The sequence below is a fragment of the Canis lupus genome, chromosome 20 (assembly GCF_048164855.1).
Source record: "Canis lupus baileyi chromosome 20, mCanLup2.hap1, whole genome shotgun sequence".
Lineage (NCBI taxonomy): Eukaryota > Metazoa > Chordata > Mammalia > Carnivora > Canidae > Canis > Canis lupus.
Genome location: NC_132857.1, coordinates 31,226,110 through 31,250,657, shown reverse-complemented (window position 1 = coordinate 31,250,657; position 24,548 = coordinate 31,226,110). Strand labels below are relative to the sequence as shown.

General features: G+C 39.8%; 1 protein-coding gene across 1 annotated transcript in view; it reads left to right on the top strand.

Moving 5' to 3' along the window:
• Positions 1-24,548, top strand: part of CNTNAP5 (contactin associated protein family member 5) — a 796,877-nt gene that overhangs the window by 409,939 nt on the left and 362,390 nt on the right. The window contains exon 8 of the mRNA XM_072788823.1: positions 15,439-15,703. Within this exon, the coding sequence (XP_072644924.1) occupies positions 15,439-15,703 (265 nt within the window). The remainder of the gene's footprint in view (positions 1-15,438; positions 15,704-24,548) is intronic.

Genomic DNA, 24,548 nt, shown 5'->3' with positions numbered 1-24,548 from the left:
CCCGGGTCTCCAGGATCGCGCCCTGGGCCGAAGGCAGGCGCCAAACCGCTGCGCCACCCAGGGATCCCTCTTTTTTTTTTAATATCCTAATTCAGCTCATCCTTCTATTCCTAAGTTAGCCCATGGGGTTATCCATTCTCACCCATGGTGGTCAATTATTTCATCAATTTCTTCCCCGACAACAAGGTCTAGAATTTACCTTGCTTCTGCCAAGGAAACAAGCCCTTTGATGGACATTCATATTTGTCTTCATTGCATCAATGCAATCCAGTAGCTAAATAATCATTTTTCCCTTTAAAAATAATAAGGATAATTTAAAAATGAAAAATAGATTGACTAGGCCTTTAAAAAAGGTACCCTGAGATCAAGAATATGGCTAAATGGACACCTTCAACCTCCACAAGCCACACTTGATGTGTCTGCTAGAAATCTTATATCTGAATAGATTTGGGGCTAAGGGCATGCCCTAAACCTGCCCTTTACTTCAGTTATAGATGACACATGGTGGAAGCTTATAAGCACGGTATGATTTTACAGAGCACTACAAGAACACAACTGAGAATCAGACCCTGAGGATGGAGCATCCAATGTTAGCTTCTCAGGGTGATTGAAAGACCAAGTTCCAGAAGATACTCTTAGTTTTATGGGCCGAAGCTTTGGTGAATGCTTGTCATTCTGTATGCATGGGCAGATGCAATATTCCACATTGAAACAATTGCAAGAGCCTGTTCTCTAGTCTTCAAGGCAACTAGAAAACACATGAATTTTACCGGATTGTTAACTCTTAAGAATGTGATGACTGGCAAAAACCATTAAGATAAGATAAGCATCTTGTTTTTTTTTTCTTTTTTTTTTATCTTTTTGTTCAGAAAATTAAGTGTTTATAAGCAGGTTATGTGTCAAATTTTAGTACTTTGTGATTGATATGCCTACAACTTCATTCTCTTTATAAGAAGCAGCGGGTCCCCATGTTTTATACGTTTGTAAGATAATTAGAGCTGATACTGCTCTGGGAAAGCACAAGAATCACAGTCCTCCACCAATGTAATTAAATAACCAGAAATATCCTAAAAGTGAAATGCAATTCCCATTTTTTCATGAGAATTCATGTTTACAGATTATAGGAAATTTGGAAAATGCAGAAAAGTTGAATGAAAGAAAAAAATCACCTGCATTCCCATCAAACAGAGTCAACCATAAATGGTTATAGAGTGCCAATGTAGATTTTCTAGTCTTCTTTTAAAAAAGGACTGTTCTTCCGTGTAACTTATTTTCTTTTTTTTTCTTATTATTCACACAGTATGTAATGAAAATAGTAACTTACTGAGCATTTAGTATGTGCCAGATACTCTGCCAACTGATTTTCATATTTATCTATTGCAGTCCTTGAATTCACCTTATGAAATGGACAACTATTTGTGGTTTTGTTTTGAAGTTGAGAAACACGAGTCTTTTTTTTTTATAAATTTATTTTTTATAAATTTATTTTTTATTGGTGTTCAATTTGCCAGCATATAGAATAACACCCAGTGCTCATCCCATCAAGTGCCCTTCTCAGTGCCTGTCACCCAGTCACCCCCACCCCCCACCTGCCTCCCCTTCCACCACCTCTAGTTCGGAGAAACACGAGTCTTAATGCTATTAAAACACTTGCCCAAGATACATAGTTAGGAAGTCCCTATCCCTGGCCTTTCTGATGCCAAATCCATGTTCATCTGCTGTGATATGCGTTATGCACATGTTATATCTGCTATAATCACTGAGTTTTTGAATTTTAGCAAAGTAACATTACATCAGAAAAATGATCAACAAATGTTGAATAAGTAAATTATATTTTTTTAATAGGGGGAGAAAAGACTAATTTGAGTTCCCAGTGAGGAAGCTAGCATACTACAGATAGTATGTGCTTAAGAAATATTTATTTAAGGGTCACCTAGATGGCTCCATAGTTGAGCATCTGCCTTTGGCCCAGGTCACGATCTGGGGTCCTAAGGTCGAGTCCTACATCGGGCTTCCGACGAGCCTGCTTCTCCCTCTGCCTATGTCTCTGCATCTCTCTGTGTGTCTCTCGTGAATAAATACAATCTTTAAAAAAAGAAATATTTATTTAAGCTTGTGCTGAGATGATTATACCAAGACAAACTTGCAGATCTGATTAGCAGTGAGAAAGTCTCCTTATTTAACACTGGAGAGTAGAAACATCTTCTGAAGGGAGGCTGTTCCTCTATATTTAGTGATCTTCACATATAAGTAAGAGATCCTTGGCGCCACCTAACTCTTAGCCTGCTTAGCCACCTGAGATAGAGAATTAGAAGATGATCTTCAGGGGGCACCTGAGTGGATCAGTCAGTTAAGCATCTGCCTTCGGCTCAGGACTTGATCTCAGGGTCCTGGGATAGAGCACCGCATCTGGCCCTCTGCTCAGTGGGGAGTCTGCTTCTTTCTTTCCCTCTGTGGTCTTTCCCTCTCTCTCAAGTAAATAAATAAATAAATCTTTAAGAGAGAGAGAGAGAGAGAGAGAGATGATCTTCAGGTTAATGATTTCCTTCAACTAATGATTTCTATGTCCCTGATGCGGAAGTGGTGTGGCCTGCAGAAACACCACTGTGTGAGTTAGGAGTTGTGGCTTCTCTATCCAATTGGGTTACTAGGTAGTTGGATAAACTTCATGATTAACTTATTCTTTCTGGTGCTGTGACTGAGAAACATCCTTTAGAACATCTAAAATACTTTTCAACACAATGACTTCATTAAGGGGAATTATTTAAAAGCCCTCTAACACTGTATTAGCTAACAAGGACTTCCATAACAAAATACCACAGGCTGACTTGGTTTAAACAGTAGAAATGTATGTTCTCATAGTTCTGGAGAGTAGAAGTCTGAGGTCAAGGTGTCAAGAGGTTTAATTTCTCCTGAAGCCTTTCTCCTTGGCTTGCACAAGGGCACCTTCTGTCCAGCTCCTTAAGTGACCTCTCCCCTGTGTCTCCAGATAGTTGATTTTTCTTTGTCCAATTTTCCTCTTCCTGTGCAGACACCAGTTAGATGTCTCATCTTCAAATTACATTCTTCAAATTACATTCTGAAGTACTAGGGGTTAGAGTTTCAACATATGGATTCTGGGGAAACACAATTCAGCTCATAATAATCACTTAAAATTTTATTGTCCAGGGGTGCCTGGGTGGCTCAGATGGTTAAGCATCTGCATTTGGCTCAAGTCAATGATCTCCGGGTCTTGGGATCAAGCCTCACATCAGACCCCTGGCTCAGTAGGGAGTCTGCTTCTCCTTCTGCCCCTCCCCCTGCTCATGCCCTCTCTCTGTCTCAAATGAATACATAAAATCATTAAGAATTTTAAAATAAAATAATAAAATATTAAATTTTATTATCTGAAGACCACTGGAAGTACTGTGTCATTTATCTATAACCTCCTCCTCTGTTACCTCGACAAACAATAACATAGAAAGTAGAATCCCCAAGAAGTAGTTAGGGATCCAGACTATTCTATCCTTCAGAGAAACCACTCTTACTCTATGGTTTCTATCCTGAGTGTCCCAGTAGGCTTCTGGAACTTGAGGTATCATCTTTATATGCAAAGCTTTCAGAGGAAGGGGAAAAAAGAGGCAAAAGGAGTATCCCTGTCAGCTAAATTGGCTCTTTTTAAGGTTTCCAGGAAGTCCTAACCAATGCTTCTGCCCTGCCATGCCTCACAGGCCAGACTAAGTCACCTGGCCATGCAGATTTGTAGGGGGATTGGGGACATATAGCCACCCACTTGAAAATACTGTTGCCTCAAAAGAGTTCCACTATAAGAAAGGCAAGGAGAATGGATTTTGAGAGGTATCTCTGCCCAAGTCTCTTCGAGCAATAAAGGTCAATATATGAGAATCCTCATGTAAAAAGTGATAGAGTTTCTGCCTCGGCATCAAGGTCTACCATCACCATTTTAACGACACTTGAGACTTGAGCTGTTCAATATGGTAGCCACTAGTCATGTGTTGCTATTGAGCATTTGAAATGTGGCTAGATCAAATTGAGATGTGCTGGAAAGATTAAAAAAAAATTCAATAATTTTAATATCAACTGCATATTTAAATAATATTTGCATGTATTGAGATAAATCACTTAATATCCAAATTAGAATTAATCTCTTTCATTTTGCTTTTTTCTTTTTAATATAGCTACAGAAAATTTTAAATTACATGTGTAGCTCACATTATATTTCTATTAGACAGTGTTGTTCTAGCATATTCACCACCTCAAATATAAGTATTCCAGTTTAAGCTTCTATTTTTGAAAGTTATTTTTTTAAAGAAAGTTGTTTTTATTAGGAAAACTTTTAAAATGTTTATTTAGAGATAACAGCAATAATTGGAATTAGATGTTTCTTCTCATTTCTAAATCATTATTGATAAAATTGAGAAGCTGACTTTTATAATGTATTCATTTTGAGCTATAAATTTGCTTAATTTTCCAGGCCAGGTAAGGATATTTGCCCTGCACACAAACTTGTTACTTTCCAGTCTCTTCTTAGGACACAAAAAGCCCATAGTATGTTTTCAGAGCCAGGAACATTTGTTCCTCACTAATGTGAATTTAGTCTAAAGAGGCATCAGTCTATGCATGTAGAGAAAAGTTGCTTTGTCTGTGGGCCAAGTACTCTGTATAAGAAAGTTTACTTAAAAGGAAAAAGTAAACACATGTTCACAGACATACACATGCTTTCACATGACATCTTCTTTTGACTTTTCTACCATAATGACTTGTCACCTTTGCCTACTTCAGTGGAATAGACATGTAACTAAAGGTTGCAGTGGAGGGGACAAACATTGTGAAATTACTCAGGTGTGGGAAACATTTGAAAACTAGTAGCCATGGGGTTTAATATCCAGTTGCTTCTATCCCTACTTGGATTAACTGCTATTATTTTTTTTCAATAATCTGCACTAATGGCCTTGATAGTAGTTACTAATCCTCAATACTCTTGTCATGAAAACTTTCAAATAATACTTGGAAACCTATTTAACTTAAACTTCTACTGTAAAAGTTTTAATTTTTCATTTTAAATAAGTTTAAAATGGAGGAAAAATTAATTATGTGAATAAAAGTCACCATAATTCCACAAGCCAGATAGAGAGCTACTATTTAGCAAAGGAGTTTCTGTTCTATACTTACATATATATATATATATAGATATATTTGATCTGTTTCTACAATTTGTATTCTGTTCATTTCATTTGATGTTCTATTAAAAGCAAATTTCATACTTACCATAAAAATTATTATTAGTGGTGGCAAAATAGTATGTCATATGAATACACTGTAGTTTACATAACTATTCTTCTAGTTTTAGAGCCAGGTTTGTATTATTATAAATAATCATGGCTTAGTATATAAATCTTGGCTTAATTTCAGATTATTTCCTGAATATAGATTTCTAGAAGTGAACATAAAGTGTCAAAAAGGATTATTAATATTCTTAAGCTTCTTGATTCTTATTTCCAAATAAGACCTTGCATAATATTTGGAAATAGAAATTAAGGAGTTTTCAAGGTAGTTACAGCCTTATCTTCTGCCTTAAAACTGAGAGGTTATCAGTGTAATCTTGGGTCTATTTGTCACTCCCTTTCACTCCTCAACTCCCAAGAACCTCACCTGGGACTTGTTTCTAGGTGAAAGACATCACTATTTGCAAAAACTGAAATTCAGGTGGGGATATTCATCTTTGATGCATAGGGAATAAGCATGAAATATGGGGCCAGAAACAGGGGCACACATAGGCAGGAAACTAACAGAGTCCATAGCCAAGGAGTTGAATTTGGGAACTTGGGCGAGGGGGGCTGGTGGGCAAAATTGAGGCAAAGTCAAGAGAGACCCTCTGAGGCCAAAGGCAGCATATGGCTTTCAGTGGGTCCCTGTTTACTGATATGTACATGTAGCCAGCTCGTGGAAAGCCAGAGAAGTGGACCATGTGTGGAACCACCTGCCAATGAACCCAAGCTCTTAGGCCAAAAGTGGGACATTCCCTTCAATATTAAAGATGCTTCCCCTAGTATCCTTTAAATGAAACCCAAGAGACATGATTTCTATCCTCGAAGGCCTTCTTTGGCAGAAACGATATGTTGCCTGTGTAGACTAATGCTAGGCATCTCGTTTCCCTTAAATTCCAGAACTTTGGAATGACTTTGTTTCTAGTGATTGTCCTCCTCTGCTTTCTCACCCTCCACCCCAATCCTGTTCCTACTCCCACTTCTTCCTAATTATCCAAATCAAAAGGTACTTCAGGAATCCCTGTTACATACTTTCCTATCAACATTGACTTCTCCCTCCTGGCACCTCATCATAGTTGTGATGACATGTTTCATGTCCCTCTTCTAGTGTAGTGCAAGCTCCAAGTGGCTGTCCCCTGGACTTGCCACCAAGCTGCAAGTCCCAGGTGGCCTTTGCCACCAAGCCTGACCCATATGAGCTGCTTAGTAAATATCTGTTAAATAAATAAATAAAAGAATGAAGGAGTATATCTTTGTCTAAACATGAAAAATTACCCTATTTTGGCTCGCTGCTCTTCCTAAGTTTGTGAATCAGAAAGATAGCTTTAGCTTATAAAGCAGCCTTTTCTCTACATTTGCCATTTCTCTAGCATGCCAGTCAGTCCTGGGAGTTTTCAGACAAATCAAATTAGAAATGGTTGTACTCATTTGGAAAATCAAGAACTGGCTTGAAATCTTTCCCCACAAATTAGATTGAATCAAGATCATTTTCCCCCAGCTTATAAATGCTTGATTGGCTTTGTTTGATGCCTCCTGATTGAAACTCAGCCTTGCACTGCTAGCTTTATTTTTTACTCACCAGGGTGTTGTGATGTCTGGATGATGATTAAAAACAAAACAAACACCCACAATGAAAATGCTTTGTAAATAACAGCTCAGCATTGTAATATAACCCTTAGAAGTGCGCATTTAAGAAACTTTAAAGCCAGTCAAGGTAAGCAGAACCTCAAGATGGGTCTGCTATTAATCCCTTCAGATCTTAAAAATTGGTTTTCTGATACAGCAAGACAGTCATTTCTAACATAGCATCTTTACTCAGGACCCAAGGAAGGGATGTACCGGGACTTGGTTGTGACGATATTTGAGGAGTCCCAGTGGGAGTAGAGTGGCCCCAATCCTCCATCTCCCCTAGCCACTCACATAGCCCACCTATCTAGCCCTTACCTTGTGCCCCAGACTAGATTCAAATTCATCCTAACTTTAGTCAAGTTCCTTTCCCAGCCTACCTCAATCAATCACCTCAAGTTTCTTTTCAACAGATAAATACTGGTCTATTCTTTGAATTCTTGTTTTCCCTTCTCTTTTTCTGCTGGGGTGGACAGAGGTATTCTTAGATGAGTGACAGCTACAGCCAGGTGTCCTTAGGGCCAGAGGCCTTGAGTCCCAGATCTGATAGATGGATTTCTGGATCATGTCAACCTTCCAGCTAAAGCCAATACCTACAGCCACCCCATGCCCACATCAGAGGCTGGTGGAGGTGTAGGCTAGCCCCTTTGTGGGACAGTGAACTGTGACTGCACATGTGTGTGCTTTGGGGCACTTCCCTCCCCCACCATTGGGGAATCATCTGCCAAGGTCAAAGGCCACAGCATCCCAACTGCATCAGTTCCATTGCACATCCTGGTGTGCCAGTAGGTGGCCAGTAGGTCCCAGACCAGGACCTGGCAACTGTCTTACCTCTGTCCTACTTTCTCCAGTTAACTCTAAGCCAGGCCGGGGTCTTATTGTTAGGTGGTGAGTAGCATTTGGTGGGTGAAATGAAGGCCTAGAAAAGAGTCAGAAAGCAGTGGCAAACAGCCTGATTGAGAATGAGTTAGAGACATTGACCTTGCAGGCTCCTCATATGCCTTTCATCTATGACTTCTTTAAGACTATCATTTAAAGCAGAGGATAATATTCTGGTGCCTTCCACAAAACAGTTAAATGGCCTGAATCACTCTTATAGGCAGGAATAAATATCTTTGAGTAGTGAAATGAGTTGGGAAGGAATGCACTTGCTAAACCAAGATAACTAGGAGAAGGTGGTGTCTACCATAACTGATCAAATTTTGATTGGAGAAAAATGCCCATGAGTAACAAATGTCCATGAACAATGCATCACTCATGGCTCCTTTAGCCATAACCTGTAGTCCATGCAGCCAACACAAGTAAGGAATAATCTTGAAACAAAGTAGATCCCTTAGTGGATAGATAAGGTAAAGATAGCACCTAGCTAAAAATTCAGTAGAGTAAGCTTTAGCTGCTCTGGTCTAAAGTGCCTCAGGTACATCCATGACCTCATCTAAAATAAACAAAGGGTTATGTTCGATCCTGCAGCTGTGAAGTAGGCACAAATTAAGCCATTCATGAATTTCTTTCTTCTGAAATTTGTTAGCTCCTTGTTCTAGTGTGGTAAATTATGGCATTTTCACCCTGTGCTGTCTGAGGCCTGGCTAACATATCTGGTGACCAATGAAATAATGATGATGATTTACATGTTTAGCAACGTTTGACAAACTGGAGACCATTAATTCACCATTCATTGCATTTCAGGCTGTTTCTCCTATTACACATTCCCATTCAGACCATGATAGCATTTCCTCTACTGTGTCCATAAGCAGAACAGCAGCTTCTAAAGTTTGTCCCTTTGTATGAACAAGTCTTGTTTGTGACAGTTCATCTGATTCATTCTGTGCTCACATGACAAAGACTTAAATGTACAGGCAGGCAATCTCTGTCAGATACTCCTCACTCACAAGTCATCAGGAGACCACGGTAATTATGCTATTACTGCGAGATCTTTTTGACGAGCCTCTCTTTTTACGAGTTAAAAGAATGCTTTCAGTTGGATGGATTTTGTTTGGAACCAGTCAGCATTTGACAGACTTCTGATTTTGTGGCAGAATGACTTGGATTTATTTGGAAGGAAGCTGCTACTCAGAATCTGTGTTCTTTCTCATTGTTTTCTTCTGATTTTAATTGCACCGTCCTTGGACCAGCACCAAGCTAAGCAGGTTATAATTTCATATAATTTTACCTATTTTATTAACTCCAGGAAATTGTTAAACATTGTAAAATCCTGCTGCAATTCAATGTAAACGTAGCATTCTCTTTGTAAAGTGTTTACAGATGCTTTTTTGAAAAGGGGGGGGCAGGGAGAGGAATGGTCACTCAATTGGTTGTTATTCTTTGCTAATTATATTTATAGAATGTGGGCCTCTTTTTAAAAATATGAAACAATGTCATTTTCTGTTTATTGCTTTTCAAATATATATCATCATCTACAGAGACTCTTGCTTTGTTCCCTGCAGTTAGAAGAGAATTGGCAGGAGAAAGGCCTGAGTGCCCTTTCTTATGCTCTGAATTATTATAAAGAAAAATATTTTAAAATATAAATACTTGGTTACACTTCTCATGCCAACAATAGGAATGGTTAAAATGGTGCCTGTGCAGCACTCCAAAAAGGAGACAGATGATAAGGATGTGGATGTTTAGTCCCAGGTACCCTAAGAATGGGGAAGCAGGGAGGACCTGACCCAGTCTAATGGTTTCAGGTTACAAAACAGGAAACTAAGACATAGATGTGACTTGCCTCAGATCTCACAAAAAATTAGTAGACCCGGGAAAGCAGAAAAACAACCATCACGAACAATGCTGGGCATGTTGCTCGTGTTCTCATTTGATTTTAAGTCAACTCTCTACCATTATCCTCCAAATTATAGTAGCCAAAAATAAGGATTAGATAGAATATATGGGTTTCCAGTAAATATTGATAATAAGAATCCATTTCTGCCTAAATTGAAGAATTTTACTTACTTCTCAAAATTCAAAGCAAGACGCTCTATACCCAAGTACAAATGTATTATTGCATAAAGTCTATGTAAGTATTCAAGAGTAGCTAATTATGACAAGGCAGCATTAAGAGATATGATAAGTGTGTGGTAATATATGTGTAGTGAATATGTTATGCTGCTAATACAATGAAAACTGGTGGACAAGGTGGCCACCTTGTGGATGGAGGATCTGGAACAGGCTTGGGCATGTGGCCCATGGGAGAGGGAATGGGAAGTTGGGTGCAGATGCCTTAAGAAGCCACTCCTGGCCGAGGGAAAAAGGCAGGAAGTGTGTTTAGGGGGCAAGCTCCCATAGCAACTATACAACTTGATTGGATGAGTGAGCTTAAGGACTTCTGTTTGCTGTCAGTGTCTTCACACTCTCCTGGGGGTGGGTGCCAGCCATGGCAGGTTGCAGTCAGTCAGTGGTCAAGGACTATCTCTGCTCTTTCCTACATGAATTCCCCTGTTCAAGAAGAGTTCAAGAGAGTTCAAGTAGAGTTCAAGAGAGTGGGAGCTATGTTTGATTTTCCTGTCCCTCCACCTTGCACAGCACCTCCTATCCATTTTACCTGCAAAATATCTGTTTACTTTTCTCCCTTTCCCCTTTTGCCATTCTAGATAGAGCTCTCTATGAGCCCTTAACTGCTCTGGTCTACTAATCGCAACAGCTGTCTGAGTTGCAACACGTGGCCACTCAGCTCTACACACAATACAGTCCATTCCCTAAAGACCTGAAACACCTTATGACTGTGCATCCTAGCCTTGACGTCAAGCCCCTCTTCCCCACTTTCCATTCTCTTTTTTCCATAGCATCCATTTCTAGTGCCTCAATATACTCTACAAGCTTACATGATTGCCCCTCTCCCTGTCCTTTCAACTTCAATTGCTGCCTGGCTTTTGAACTGTAGTCAGCTGACCTGCTCAGGCCCCTGACTATGCCTGTCATACCCCTTCCAGCCTCTGCCTTTGCAAATGCTTTCCCTCTGTGCTTAGATAACAACACTTTGTTTATTCTCCACATTGCCACTCCTGTGCCTCTGGGAAATCAAAGGTCTAGTGTCACCTCCCTAGGAAGCCTTTTGTAACTATCCATATTAGGATAGGCTCCTTTTGCATTAGACCATGTACTGCTCCTTCAAGACTCTGAGTGTGGTAGGGGTTTTTATCTGCCCTCTGGAGGGAGGGCCTCCTTGTGGAGGATGAATCAATGAAAAGGGTTTACTTCCTTCATTGAAACATACTTGGTTCTTGGGTTCCAGGTCCTGAACACCTGTAGAAGGCCATCAGGCTTCTCATTACAGGAAACAGCATCAGCTCTTGCTGTTTATGGTCCAGAATAGCATTTTTACACAGATATGCACAATCTCTCAAGGATGGTCTATGAACAGATCTTCAGGGTTTCAAAGTTCTGTGCTCCATCTAGAGAGATCACTCTTTTGTCTGAGAAAGGTAGGATAGGAACTTCTGTGTTTTAAGGGTTGTAAAGAAAAGGCCTTGGTGGATCCTTGAGAAGGAATGTGGCTATTGCTTGAGGGTCTCTAATGGACAGATGGCTGCTCTATCTTGGGGTCAGCACTTTTGGAGGATGGGCACGTATGAAATGAAAACCGAGGGTGCTAAAAACTGCCGTCCTGGGGACAAAGTGAGGTCCCCACTCAGGCATTCCAGATACCTTTTTTGTCAGTTGTGTCTTTGGGGCGCAAACACACAGTCTTGACTGGCATCCTCAGTCATGTAGTAGAAGGTCGCTATCCAACCAGGACATGGTGGAGTTGTCGCAAGAAATACATCAGGTACCAAGGATTTAGCCTCCTTGATGTAGAGTGACCTCCTTTTTGAACAGTGAAAGACCCTGTGAGTCTTATAGTGAAAAAGGGACCCATGGCAGTGATAAAGACTTCCTCTTCATTTCATCAATAAGGCCAAGGGTGGCTGATTTACCTTGAAGATTTGTCCACAGTGTGCTTCTGTGTTATGGCACACTTTGTGCCTATTACACTCAAAACATACATTTAAGGACTAATTCAAAGGATTTCAATCACACTTATAACTTATGTATAACTCTTGTACTTAGCACATTGTTTTATAAAGCTTGAGAAATCTTGAATAAATGTGAAGTCTTTAATGAATTAAATATGCAGGGGGAGAGGGGATCTGAGAAATGGAGCTTTCTTCTTGGCAGGCAGGACAGTGGGGATGGGGGCGATAGAATTAAAGTTGAATTAATAGATTGAAGGAATATATATGGTTGAATATAGTCTGTAGACTTTTGCCACTTTCTGCTTTGACACTGTTCTAAAGTATATTGCCTTTTCACATATTGTTTCTAAATCATGGCAGGGACTTCCTCAAATGTCGCCTGGAGAAGGATTCCAAAGTCACAAATGGTATTATTGAAAAAGATTAAATAATCTCTGCTGATTTCAAAAGTAACACTTTTGCATTAGCTTTTTTTTTTTTTTTTTCTTCTTTCTGTCTACTGGGAAGATGGGGGTGGAGTGGATATTGATGTTTCTCAACACTGTGACATTTCTGCCAACAGTAAGTGTAGCTGAGATGGGATTAGAAGCAGAAATGGCAGCACAACAGCTGTGTGATGGGGAGCTGAGCTGGAAACATTCACTTGCCAGGAGAACTGGGTCAGATTAGGTATGGAGGGCATTTCCCATCTACTCCCATCTCTTCTCTCCTACTCTTTTGTCCTTGGACTTGCCCATCCGAGAACAAAGCAAGGATGTGCTCGAACAATGGGGATGTTTGGACAGCTCAGGCAACTGCTCTAGAGCAAGGACCACAGAGGACAGTGTGAAGGCATAGGAAGAACGGACTGGAAGAGCATGAGCTGCAGTGAACCAGAGACACTCCAATGCATTTCAACGCTGTCCTACTACCCCAGGAGGAAAAGTATTGGTTGCAACACATGGCTTTCCTCTAAGTGGGGAGAAAGCCTGAAGCGTTTATCTGCATTTCTTGCTACCAAAATCTAGCAAGGACATTTGAGTGTCCTTCAAGGGATATTGAGGCCCCTTGCCTATTTTGCAAGTACCTGAGGTCCATCAGACATCCTGTGGATGGAGCAAATCTAAGGAAGGGGGCTCCCAGACCTGTCAGATGTGAGTGAACTGCTCAGATAAGGGGAGAATCTCAGTTTCTGTAGACCCTCACTTCCTGTGGCTATCTATCCAGAGAACACTCAGAGAATGGCTTGGGTTGTGCTAAACTTTGGGATTTATTTATTTATTTAAAAAAGATTTTATTTATTTGACAGAGAGAGAGAGAGAGATCACAAGAAGCAGGGGAAGCTGCAGGCCGAGGGAGAAGAAGCAGACTTACCACAGAGCAGAGAACCCAATGTGGGGCTGGATCCCAAGACTCTGGAATCATGACTTGAGCCCAAGGCAGACACTTAACCGACTGAGTCACCCAGGTGCCCCTAAATAATGGATTTTAAATCAACGGGGAAATGGGTCATGTTTATGACCTCCTATTCTTCTACCTGCAGCCTCATCACAGCCTCCCAACCATTCCCCCTTCTGCACAGGCTCAGAATTTGGGTACAGCTTTATTCTGGCAAATTTGTTACCAGAGGAGGTAACACTGACCTCAGAAAAAGAGGAAGAATAGTTACTCTTATCTCTGGACTTTGCTGTAGGAATATTTGTGATTTTGCTTCTTGCAAATTACAGCTCTGCCTCAATCAATCTGTCATCAGTGGAATATTTTCATTCTTGAAAAGAAGCCCATCGAGATTTTTAAAACAATGTTATTTATTTATTTGAGAGAGAGAGGGAAAGAGAGGGAGAACACTAGCGTGAGCTGGGTGAGAAGCAGAGGGAGAGGGAGAAGCAGACACCCTACTGAGCTGGGAGCCCGACAACACAGGTCTAGATCCCAGGACACTGAGATCATGACCTGAGCAGAAGTCAGACAGTTAACCAACTGAGCCACCAAAGTGCCCTAGAATTTTTTTTAATGCAAATTAGAACAACAAGGGATATCATGAGCAAATGGGTAGAATTTTTAGACTGTTGCTACCTGGCGCAGAGGAGAGATGTGTCAGAAATGGTGGCTAAAAGAAAGTCTTCCATGTCAGACAAACAGATATCTGTATCCTGTTGTCACTGCTAAGGAGGCACAGGGCTTCTGTTGCACGCTTACCTTCTTTAAGCCTAGTTGGTGAACTATTTAAATGGATACAGTGTTACTGTACAGAAAATGTGAGGTATGTATGTGGGCACTTGGCCTACTGCCAGGCACAGTGGGGCAATATGAACTGTAGGCAATTTCTTAATGCATATCAAGGGCCTTGCCCTTTGACACATTAATTAACTTCTGGGGATCCAACCCAAAGAAGAGGAAACATCTACGCAACTACAACAAATGATTAATATAAGCATGGACTCATGGAGGCATGATTGATGAGTGAACCATCAGAAATGTGCTTCTGGTATCAGTTTGGAGATTGCTGTTTGCTTTCAGAAATGCAGGGCTATCATAAACAGACATGGTTGGGACCTATGGATGTTTTTCCAGACTATGAGGATTTTGGAGTTGAACAATTAACCTGCTCCAGTACCGGGAGCTGCACTATGTGTCTAAGCTCCCTGTGTGGCCACCGTAGTGGAAAGTTGAACTCAGGCAGCCAGGGTGGTCACCCCTGGAAAACTTGAACCAGTTTTCTCTCACTTTTGCAAAGAATAATCTTCCTCTTTCTCTTCCTGGTCCTGGTGGATGCACACTTAATATTCCCCACCTCTAGTCTTCCCATATGCTCCTCATGCTACTAAAAATCCTCTTTATACCTTAAAATCTGACCAGTGTCACTTTATTGTTTGTAAGCTTAGATGATAACTTGAGCAAACATTAAAGGGCTTTTAAATTCTGCTTCTACTCATCTTTCTCATCTTATCTCCTTCATGGCCTCCCTGCCTCACTTAATGTTCAGCAATGACAAGTTCCCTGTAATTCCCAGGAATGCCATTTTGCTAATTTCTCCAAATCTTGGTACACAACATGCCATTTTGCTGAAAAGGCTAGCCAGGCACATTCACTTCTCTCCTTCCCCACCTCCTTCCAGAAAAGCATCACCTCCCTTGTGAAATCTTTGCTTGCTAGTTATTTTTTCCACCAGGCTCCCCTGGGAGCTTGTGTCAGTCTCTCCTGTAGCACATTCTATGTTGTAACAAAGTTTTTCATGTGTATCTCTTCAAACTGTATCCCCTCTTAGCCTATGATTGATTTGCAGTATGTATTTATTCAATGGATGAACGTGCTTGTTTTTGTATCTCTTTCCTTAGGAAATGTTGACTCTTTCCATCCCATCGCCTACCCCAACTGGGGTCTTCTATGGCCTTTCTCACAGATAACAGAGAAATCCATGTAATACATAAAAGAGGAATGGAAACAGTCTCATAGGTGTATCTGAACAAAGCTGACATATTTTTTCCTTTAAGATCTTGCAGCTGAATGTGGAATAATCTTGAAATTAAGGTCAGCTCCAGGTGGTTGTTTATATCAGCTGTCAGATTGCAGAATAAAAAATGGCTTTTATATGTTTGATTTTTATTGTTTTCCAGGGCAATGTCACTTTTTCCTGCTCTGAACCACAAATTGTTCCCATCACATTTGTCAACTCCAGCAGCAGTTACTTGCTGCTGCCCGGCACCCCCCAAATTGATGGGCTCTCAGTGAGTTTCCAGTTTCGAACATGGAACAAGGATGGTCTGCTTCTGTCCACAGAGCTGTCTGAGGGCTCGGGGACCCTGCTGCTGAGCCTGGAGGGTGGAACCGTGAGACTTGTGATTCAGAAAATGACTGAACGCACAGCTGAAATCTTCACAGGTACTTTGTGCTGACAACTGCTAGGTCGCTTTTTTTGTTCAGCCAAGTATTTTATAGGTACTTTGTAGATAAGGAAATGGAGAGTCATGGAAGCTCAGTAACTTCTAAAGTCACATGTTATTAAGTGATGGAGCTACGAATTCACCCTGAATTCTCTGGCTTCAGAGTCTGTAGTTTCCCTGTATATCATACACATTACCATGGACCTTTTACAGCCACCAAATTTTATTTTGAGTAACAATCAGTCAGGTTTTTTTTTTTTTTTTTTTTTTTTAATTAGCCAGTTTTAAGAAATAGTTTTCAGGCACACCTGGTGGCTCTGTCAGTTAAGCATCTGCCTTAGGCTCAACTCATGATCTTAGGGTCCTGGAACTAAGCCGCTCCCTGCTCAGCGGGAAGTCTGCTTTTCCTTCTCCCTTTTGCCCTTCCCCCTCCTCCCTTTCCCTCTGTCCCCTCCCTAGCTCCTAAATAAATAAAAATCTTTAAATAAAATGTTTTTAAAGTATATTTTTAAGATATTAAGTAAATACTGATACATACGGCATCTAAGTATGGCATACCTTTTTTATTTTTTTATTTTTATTTTTTAAAGATTTTATTTATTCATTCATGAGAGACATACAGAGAGAGGGGCAGAGACACAGGCAGAGGGAGAAGCAGGCTCCATGCAGGGAGCCCAATGTAAGACTTGATCCTGGGACTCCAGGATCACACTCTGGGCCAAAGACAAGCGCTAAACCACTGAGCCACCAAGGGATCCCTGGCAAAACTTTTTAAATTAGTCCTTGAATAGCTGAATTTTGGAAAGACTTTTATGGCACTATAACATAGATTCTAATATGTAGCAATACAGAAGAGATTTAGGACTAAGTCATGTTTTTTCAAAACCCTCACTCTTCTGTGTGATGTTTATGCAATGTCGGACAGCAGAATTTTTTTCCCTCCTTCTCCTTTTATTATCTTACTAATGTTGCCTGTTCTTCCAGAGGCAGTATTGACTTAGTCCACAAGTACTTACTGAGGTTAGACCACATGCTAGGCATTATATTAGGGGATGAGGCATGTTCCCAGGTCAACGAAACATTTGAAAAGCCTCCCTGGTTCTACAGTCTGAATCAAATACTGTTCTCTGTGTGTCTTGGGCCAATAGCCATCCTTAACTATATATACTACATTGTATTTTTCTTTAAGTGTCTTCCTTCTCCCACTGGACTACGAGTTTTGTTATCCAAATAAATAAGAGAAAATTGATGTAAATATAAAGGGCACGGCTTAATACCCAACGTCAGGTCAGACTGTGGGAGAACTTCATATGCCAGTAAGTGAACAAAAAGTCCATTAAACTCCCAGAATAGCAGGAGAGTTTGGGTCTGGAACTTAGTTAGGTTCAAAACACACCTACTTTTCTTACTGTTCTATGGCCCTGAATAAACTTCTTAACCTTTCTCATATGTAAGTGAGAGTGTATTAGTTATCTATGGTTGTGTAACAAACTATACCAAAATATAGTGGTTGAAAATGTTTATTGTGTCCTAGTTCATAAGAGTCAGGAATGCAGGGGCATCTTGGCTGGATAATTCTGGCTGTAATCAAGTTGTTGGCAGGGGCAACTGTCATCTCAAAGTTCAATTATGGGTAAATCTGCTCCCAAGCTAATTTATATGACTGTTGGCAGTCCTCAGAAAATGTACTTCCAAGTTTATCTCATGGCCTCTCCAGAAGGCTGCCTCATGAAATGATAGCACTTTTACCCCAAAATGAGTGATTCAAGGAAGAGAAAGGACACTCAAGACAAAAGCCATAGTCTTTTTATAACCTAACACCAGGAGTGACATTCCATCACTTTTACCATGCTCTGTTCAGTAAAGAAACAAGTGCCTTAGCCCTTGCTCAAGGCACAGGGGTTATTACAAAGCTGTGGATATGAGGAGTCATGGATCACTGGGGACCATCTCAGAATTTGCCTATAACATGAATGAAAAAAACAAAAAAAAACTCTTACATCAAGTGATTGCCATGATGATGATTCAATGAGATAATGTGTCTAAAATCCTAAGCACAGTGTTGAGAAGCTATTCAACAAATTCCTTTTCCTTCCATGCTGACTCAAGACCTATAGCTAGAAGGGGCCTCCTTACTCCATAGAGTCATAAAAGCTGAGTCAATTTGGGAAGTCATAGAACTTTTATAAAATTTATGAAATTTCTAGTAATGGAGGTGAGTTAATCACTTAGAAGCATAATATTCATGTTCAGAGTTATAAAAGTTAAACCTCAGTCCTCCCTATTTGAAGAAGAAAAATGTGAACTGACACTAGGTTGTTTCTCTCTCTAATCGGTGAGATGTTTGAGTATAGAGACTTGTAGGCCTCAGGTCAATAATGCAGTTTTAATACAGGATAGGCCCTGGCGGCACTTTGCTCTAAAACATCCAGGTGCTGCCTGTATTATTAAGCACATGTCAGTCCATTAAAACACGTTTATGACTGAGAGAGGCTGGTAAAAGCTGCCACGTTACCAAGCTGCAGAAGGAGAGGAAATCATCTGTTATTTCAGACCTGTCTCTCAAGAAATGAAACAAGTGAAAGGAAGTTTTTAAAATGTGCTGAGTTCTTGAAGTCTGTCTCAAAAACTCTTGGTTTATTCTTTCCCCAAAAAGAATCTCTGAATTTTGGAAAATTTGAACTTCCCTCATTTTTTCTTTGAATTGGAGCTATGCCGTATGTCTGCTGGAATTTTTCTATCTTGGTGGTGGGGTGGGGAGACACAAGCAAAACAAAACAAAACAAAACAAAACAAAAAGTCAAACAAAAATAGCTTTCTTGTTCCTCACGTTTCTGAGGAAACTTGTTTTCGAAGTACTTGAGATCATAATGGCTTTCTAAGGGATGACAGCCTCGTATGAAAAAGTAGAAGGTAATGGCAACTGTCCCTATGATGTTTGAAGCCAAGTGGAGCTACCGTGACATATGGTAGGTGCATCAGGGAAAACAGACAGTAGCACACTGCATTTTGTTAGTGGGGCAGGGAATCCAGATATTTAAAGATTAATTGGAGACTAGTTCAGGTGTTTCTAACATCTTGGGTCTAAAGAGAAGGCAACCCCCATGGAAGCGAGGGTAGAGAGATGCCTGGCTCATTCACTCTTGTTTTCAGAGCTTCCTACAGTGTACATAGCTCTTTGTTTTGGAGATTGGGACAGAAGTGCAAACTAAGTGCATCCTCAAAGTAGGAAGCATATAAATTAGGTTGTTCTAGGTGATGAAGTTTCCAGAAGATGAAAGAAAATGGTGTAATCCTTTCTTTATGTTTTTCTTTATTTTTTGTTTTTATTGTCTTTCTTGTAAGCCTTGTTCATGTGGAGATGAGGAAAAGTTGAGGACATCCTTTCACTGTAAATGACGCAAGAGTAGAGTCGTCAATCATTGTAGATCTCTTGCAGGTCAGGCACTGTGTAATACTGCAGGTAAAAAACAAACATGAAACTTATGAGGTGGTTATTATTTTCCCAACATGCATACGATGAAACTGGGAACCAAAAAATTTGAGTTAAGCTGACCAAGATGGTGTTCAACCTCAGGATTTTCCTTTGGATTCCTAAGTTTGTGGTCTTTATACTAGAACTTGCTGCCAGCCATATTCATGTTTTATATTGTAATTCAAATGTAAGAGAACTTTGGAGGAAAGATCTATAGACATATGTTCAACAAGCTATTCAGGTAAATAACTATCTACTGTCTAAAGTTAGTTCTTCCTAGAACATTTTATTTGGTGGTCCCATTGATGGATTCTTGGGTTGGGTGGGATTAACACAAGATGGTGAGTCCATTTGTCTTTAAGACTTCTTATATAATTTAGCTAAAGTTTGCCTGTATTATATTATAAAATAAATAATCCATATCTATATTTCAATACACAAACATACACACACTCACACGCACATTCTGGTATTCATTAAGTATATATGGCATAAATACTTAGTGCCACTTCCTTAGTAAGATTATCATCTAAAGACTAAGGGTACTAAAGCAGCATGAGGTAGTGCTTACAGTCTATCTGCTTCCAAAGACTTTGCCCTGTATTGTAGAGCCTTTCCCATCCTGATAACCCCATGCTCCAAGCCCCACCTGGATCTTGGGGCTGCCCTGGAACAGAAAAAATACCTTCAAAGTGTCCTGCTGCATGGTGAAATTTTCCAATTTCTCCTTTCATGAACCAGAAAAGATATATATAGGCAAATCTTAAATAAATGAACAAACACCTGGATTTTCTACTTTATGCATTTCAAACTCTCAGTTTTTGGCTACATTTCATGAGGTGCCATGTGTCACAGGGACTACTCCATCCCTCAAATCCACACCTGTTCATTGGGCAATAGATACTCTGTTCTATTTTTTAATGTAGGAAATAGGTGCCATTTTAGACTCTTAGAGATACTGAAAATGGAGGTTGGTATCATCCAAATTCATCTAAGTGACTAAGAGAACAGGGAATTGTATGCAGGTAAATAATACCACCAACCCTGTTTCCTTGAAGAATCAGGGATGAGTGTTTTGAATTTTGTGTGCAACGCTAAATATTCTAGAGCAAAAGCTAGCATCACTGTAAGTATTTTAAATTTTATCTGGACTTTCAATATTATTTTTATTTTTCTGATGGGAGGATGCTGGGGAGTGAGAATAGGAAGAAGAGGTCTGGGGGCTTCAGTCATTAAGCTTTGGATTCTGCATTTTCTACTTGATGTTTCTTAAAATGTCAACTCCCCACTGAAAAGTGAGCCTGGGCAAAAAGCTTGAACTCAGGCTTCAGCGTTCAGGCCTCTGGCTTACCTGGGCTCTGCATGGATATAGAATGTGAATAACTCTTGTTCTGCTAGATCTCATTGTTCTGTTCTGCTAAAGGGGAGATTTGGTTTAAAATTAGTAAAAACTCTTCTAGTCTTTTATGAGTTCCTGAAGAACAGCAGAGGTCAGCCCTTTTCCTTATCTTCAAGGAAATCATCAACCCAAGAGTCTTCTTTTGAAAATATGGATACTCTGGTTTCTCTTCAGATCGTATAAATCTTTCGCCTTTTACCAAGAGTCTTCTTTTGAAAATATGGTAAATGGCCTTCACTGTCTGAGATCATGTTTCTCACATCCCAAATTGTGGTACATTTTGTGCAGTAAGAAAGGTGAACTTGGCCTTTGTCATACAATGATTTTTGTGAATGAGGCTTGGATGTCCTAGAAGGGTTATGCATGTGACTGACTCTCAGTGACATGTTAGGAGCCAAAAATCCCAATATGAGAAGTTGGTTTTGGGAAACCTTCTTTAAACTGAACTAGGAGAGAGAGAGAGAGAGAGAGAGAGAGAGAGAGTAAGGGACTGATCAGAATGTATAAGATCTTCAAACCGTGTTAATAGAGGAACAGTTGTAGGTACTGGAGCTATTACAGGTGGAGAGACAAGGACAGAAACATGACAAGAATCTTTGAATATGGAACAAGCTTTCTCATAGTTGAAGGTTTTTATATGTTTATGTCACTGCAGAAAGTAGAACAAGCACCAGTAAGGTCAAATGACATAAAGACCAGTTTTGGTTTTCCAATAGAAGAATAATATATCCAAAGCTTTCCTCAGCATCACTAGAGTCATCAAACTCAGAGTGGAGTTTTCAGGATAAAGAGATGAGTGAAACTTGAGAGATAGAAGAGGAAGTCTCCAAAATGAGAGATGTCAACCTAATAGCTAGGCACCACTGAATGATTATAAGCTGGAAGAAGGAAAGTAAAAATCGGTCCACAGGTACAGAACAGAATTCTTGGGTAAGAGGAGACACAACAAGCAAAGATCTAGAAATCAACCAGATGCCATGGAAAAATTTTCAGTTAAGGCCAAGAGCTTATTAAAGAGACCCTCCCAGCTTACTCCATTTAATTTCTAGGTACAAGCAATTGTGTTCACTGTATTTCCTAAACCACCTTGCAACTCTCAGTATGACTATATAATAGCTTGAATAGGAAGAATTCTAGAAATGGCATTCCAAAAATACCAGTTAAGCTATATGTTCTAATTAGCTATCCATGTTCTATACTTACGTGACTGAAGATAGGATGAAATTCTAATGGCATAACCTTAGATAACAGCCATGATGAATGTTTATCTGAACACTATTTAACATTGACTATGTTTAAACGAATTAAGTTCTAGAACTATGGTCAACATCATCCCACTAATCTTTGAGAATGCATCTCAATTGATATTTTTTCAAGAAACCTTTCCAAAGCTAGCCAGATGCTCCATCACCCAGCCATCTAGGTCTTCTCCTATGTAGCATTTGCCCTGAAGATATGTGTATGTGTGTGAATTAGTTTGCTGTGACAACTATAACCAAACACCGTAGACTAGGTGACTTGGAAATTTATTTTCATAGTTCATGAGACCTAATATCATCTTCTTGTAAAGATATCAGTCATACTGGATATGGGCCCACTCATATAACCCCATCTTATCTCAACTATCTATTTAAAGGTCCTTGTCTCCAAATAGACTTATTCTCAGGTATTGAAAGTTAGAATCTCAGCCTATGAATTTTGGAGAGCACCATTCAGTCCATAACAATGTATATCAATCATGTGTCTATTAATTGGTTACTCGTTGCTCCTCTGCCCATTACAATGTAAAGATTCATGGGAGTAATAATACTGACTTGCTCATCACTGTTTGCCCAAGTTCTATTATAGCACCTTGCTGATAACAGGTTTTCAATAACTATTTGCCCAATGTATAAGCAACTGCCTAAATGAATAAACCAGTAGAGCTGACCTCCAAAATAATTCAGAAGGATGTAATTTTAGTAGTGAAAGAAGTGTTAATAGTGATTTTTTTTTAACAAACATTCATGTTACCACAGTTTTATGCTGCATAATGTGTCAAAACTAGGGATGAGCTACATTTAGTGGAAGTACTAATTAGATAAAGGCCAGTGGAACTCCCAGAGGTGAAGATATGGCTTGAAGAACTGTATCATTCAAGATAGAAGTGCTCACCCTGATTAATACTTGTGGCCAGATGGTTTTAGGCTACCGCCCTGCAATTAACAGAGCTGCTCCCCAAATATTGTCCTTTTTCATATAAGTCATTTGTATCCAACCACCATCTGCACATCAAGTAAACATGATAACTTTGTGAACTTCGTCCACTGCTTCAATTAAGTTGTCATTAATGCCTCTGTATTTCAGCTAAGATAATGTTGATGAGAAAATTCCATTAGCGAGGGCAAATACATAAATAGCCACAAGGCTATGATGGTCACAACAAGCTGTCTGCTGAGAACAGAGTTCAAGTTTCAAAAGTCAGAAATATGATGAGGCATTCCATTTTATGGGAAACTGAGAAATGCAATTGCTTGAGTTTCAAGATATCCTGCAAAGGTTGGAAATGTTTACCAAAACAGTGATCTCTTGGGCATCTGCAGCTTTGTCAAGTCTGAGTAATGACAGTGGTGTTATTTTATTTCATAGCTTACTCTTCTTTTTTTCCACTTAATCAAAAAAGGAACTGAGGGAGCTAGATTTTTATTACTACATCAGAATACTCTAATACAAACCTGATTTCACTTCCTTTGCTTGTTCCTATTTTTTGCTTTGATAATTATCTTATATAATTGACTTTGCCTCTATTAATTCAGGAAGGTTTTGAAGTGTCTACTCTCGGCTGGCGCTATACTCAGGCCTGAGGATGGAGGCATTGCCCACAGGAGCTCATAGGCATAGCTGGAAGGGATGGTCTTAAGGCATTTGTAGTGCAAGACGACACATGCTTAGGATAGTGGGGGAGCATTGAGGAGAGGATGAGTGAGAAAGAAGAGTTTTTCCAGGGGCAGGGTGAACACAGCTTGGTTTCGAAGAAAGGATAGAATTTGGCCAAAGAGGGAATGAAAGAATGTTCCAATCAGAGGAGAGAAGTAGGAGATCTAGAAGTATAAGAATCTACAGGTAACCCAGGATGACTGGGTCACAGAAGGCAAAAGAGGACAGACAAAATATAAAGCAACATTCTGGCAGGGACATCTGAGTTTGGACTGTATTGTGAAGGTGATTGAGAAATATCTGTCTCTGAAATTGAGCTTGATTTTTTACCATGTAGATTTTGGGGCTGAGCATTCAAGTCTATATCAAGGAAACAAGGGCATAAACATCAGCCACAAATATGTCACATTTCCTGTCTGACTCTAATGGATCACAAACCCAGATGTTTTCCTTGCATACCCTGACCAAGAGTTTCTGGGATCCAAGTTACCCTGACATATGGACCAGGCTCTAATAACTAGGAAAGGTTTAACCTGTGATTTATGGCCCAAGAACCAGGGAGATCCTGCTGCTAACACTTGGCAGTGGAACTTCAGCTGGTGAGATGCAAAATCAATCAATGAGCATTTGGAGAGGACAGGATGCTGCCCTGTTGATGCTGAGGGGGATACCAAAACAGGACTCAGAGCCTGACCCCCAGGAACTTGTAATCTCATTGAGGAGATGAGACTTGCAGTGATGCATTGTTAATTAATGGTAAAAAGCAGTAAATGATATTAACTAAATGCATAAATCAGACAGCAGATATTCTAGGAATTTGGAAGGAGAAATAATTATATTGGTCTGGTCAAGATAAACATGCTTTGTTCATTTCTTGGTGTATTAACTGACTCATTCATTCATTTGGCACTTGTTATAAGCCCTGAACTATGCTAGGTGATTAGGATAGGAAGTCAAAAAAATATATGCTTCCTAATGCCTTTGGATAGCTCAGTCAGTTAAAGGTTTGACTCTTTTGATCAGGTTATGTATGATCTCAGGGTCTTGAGATCG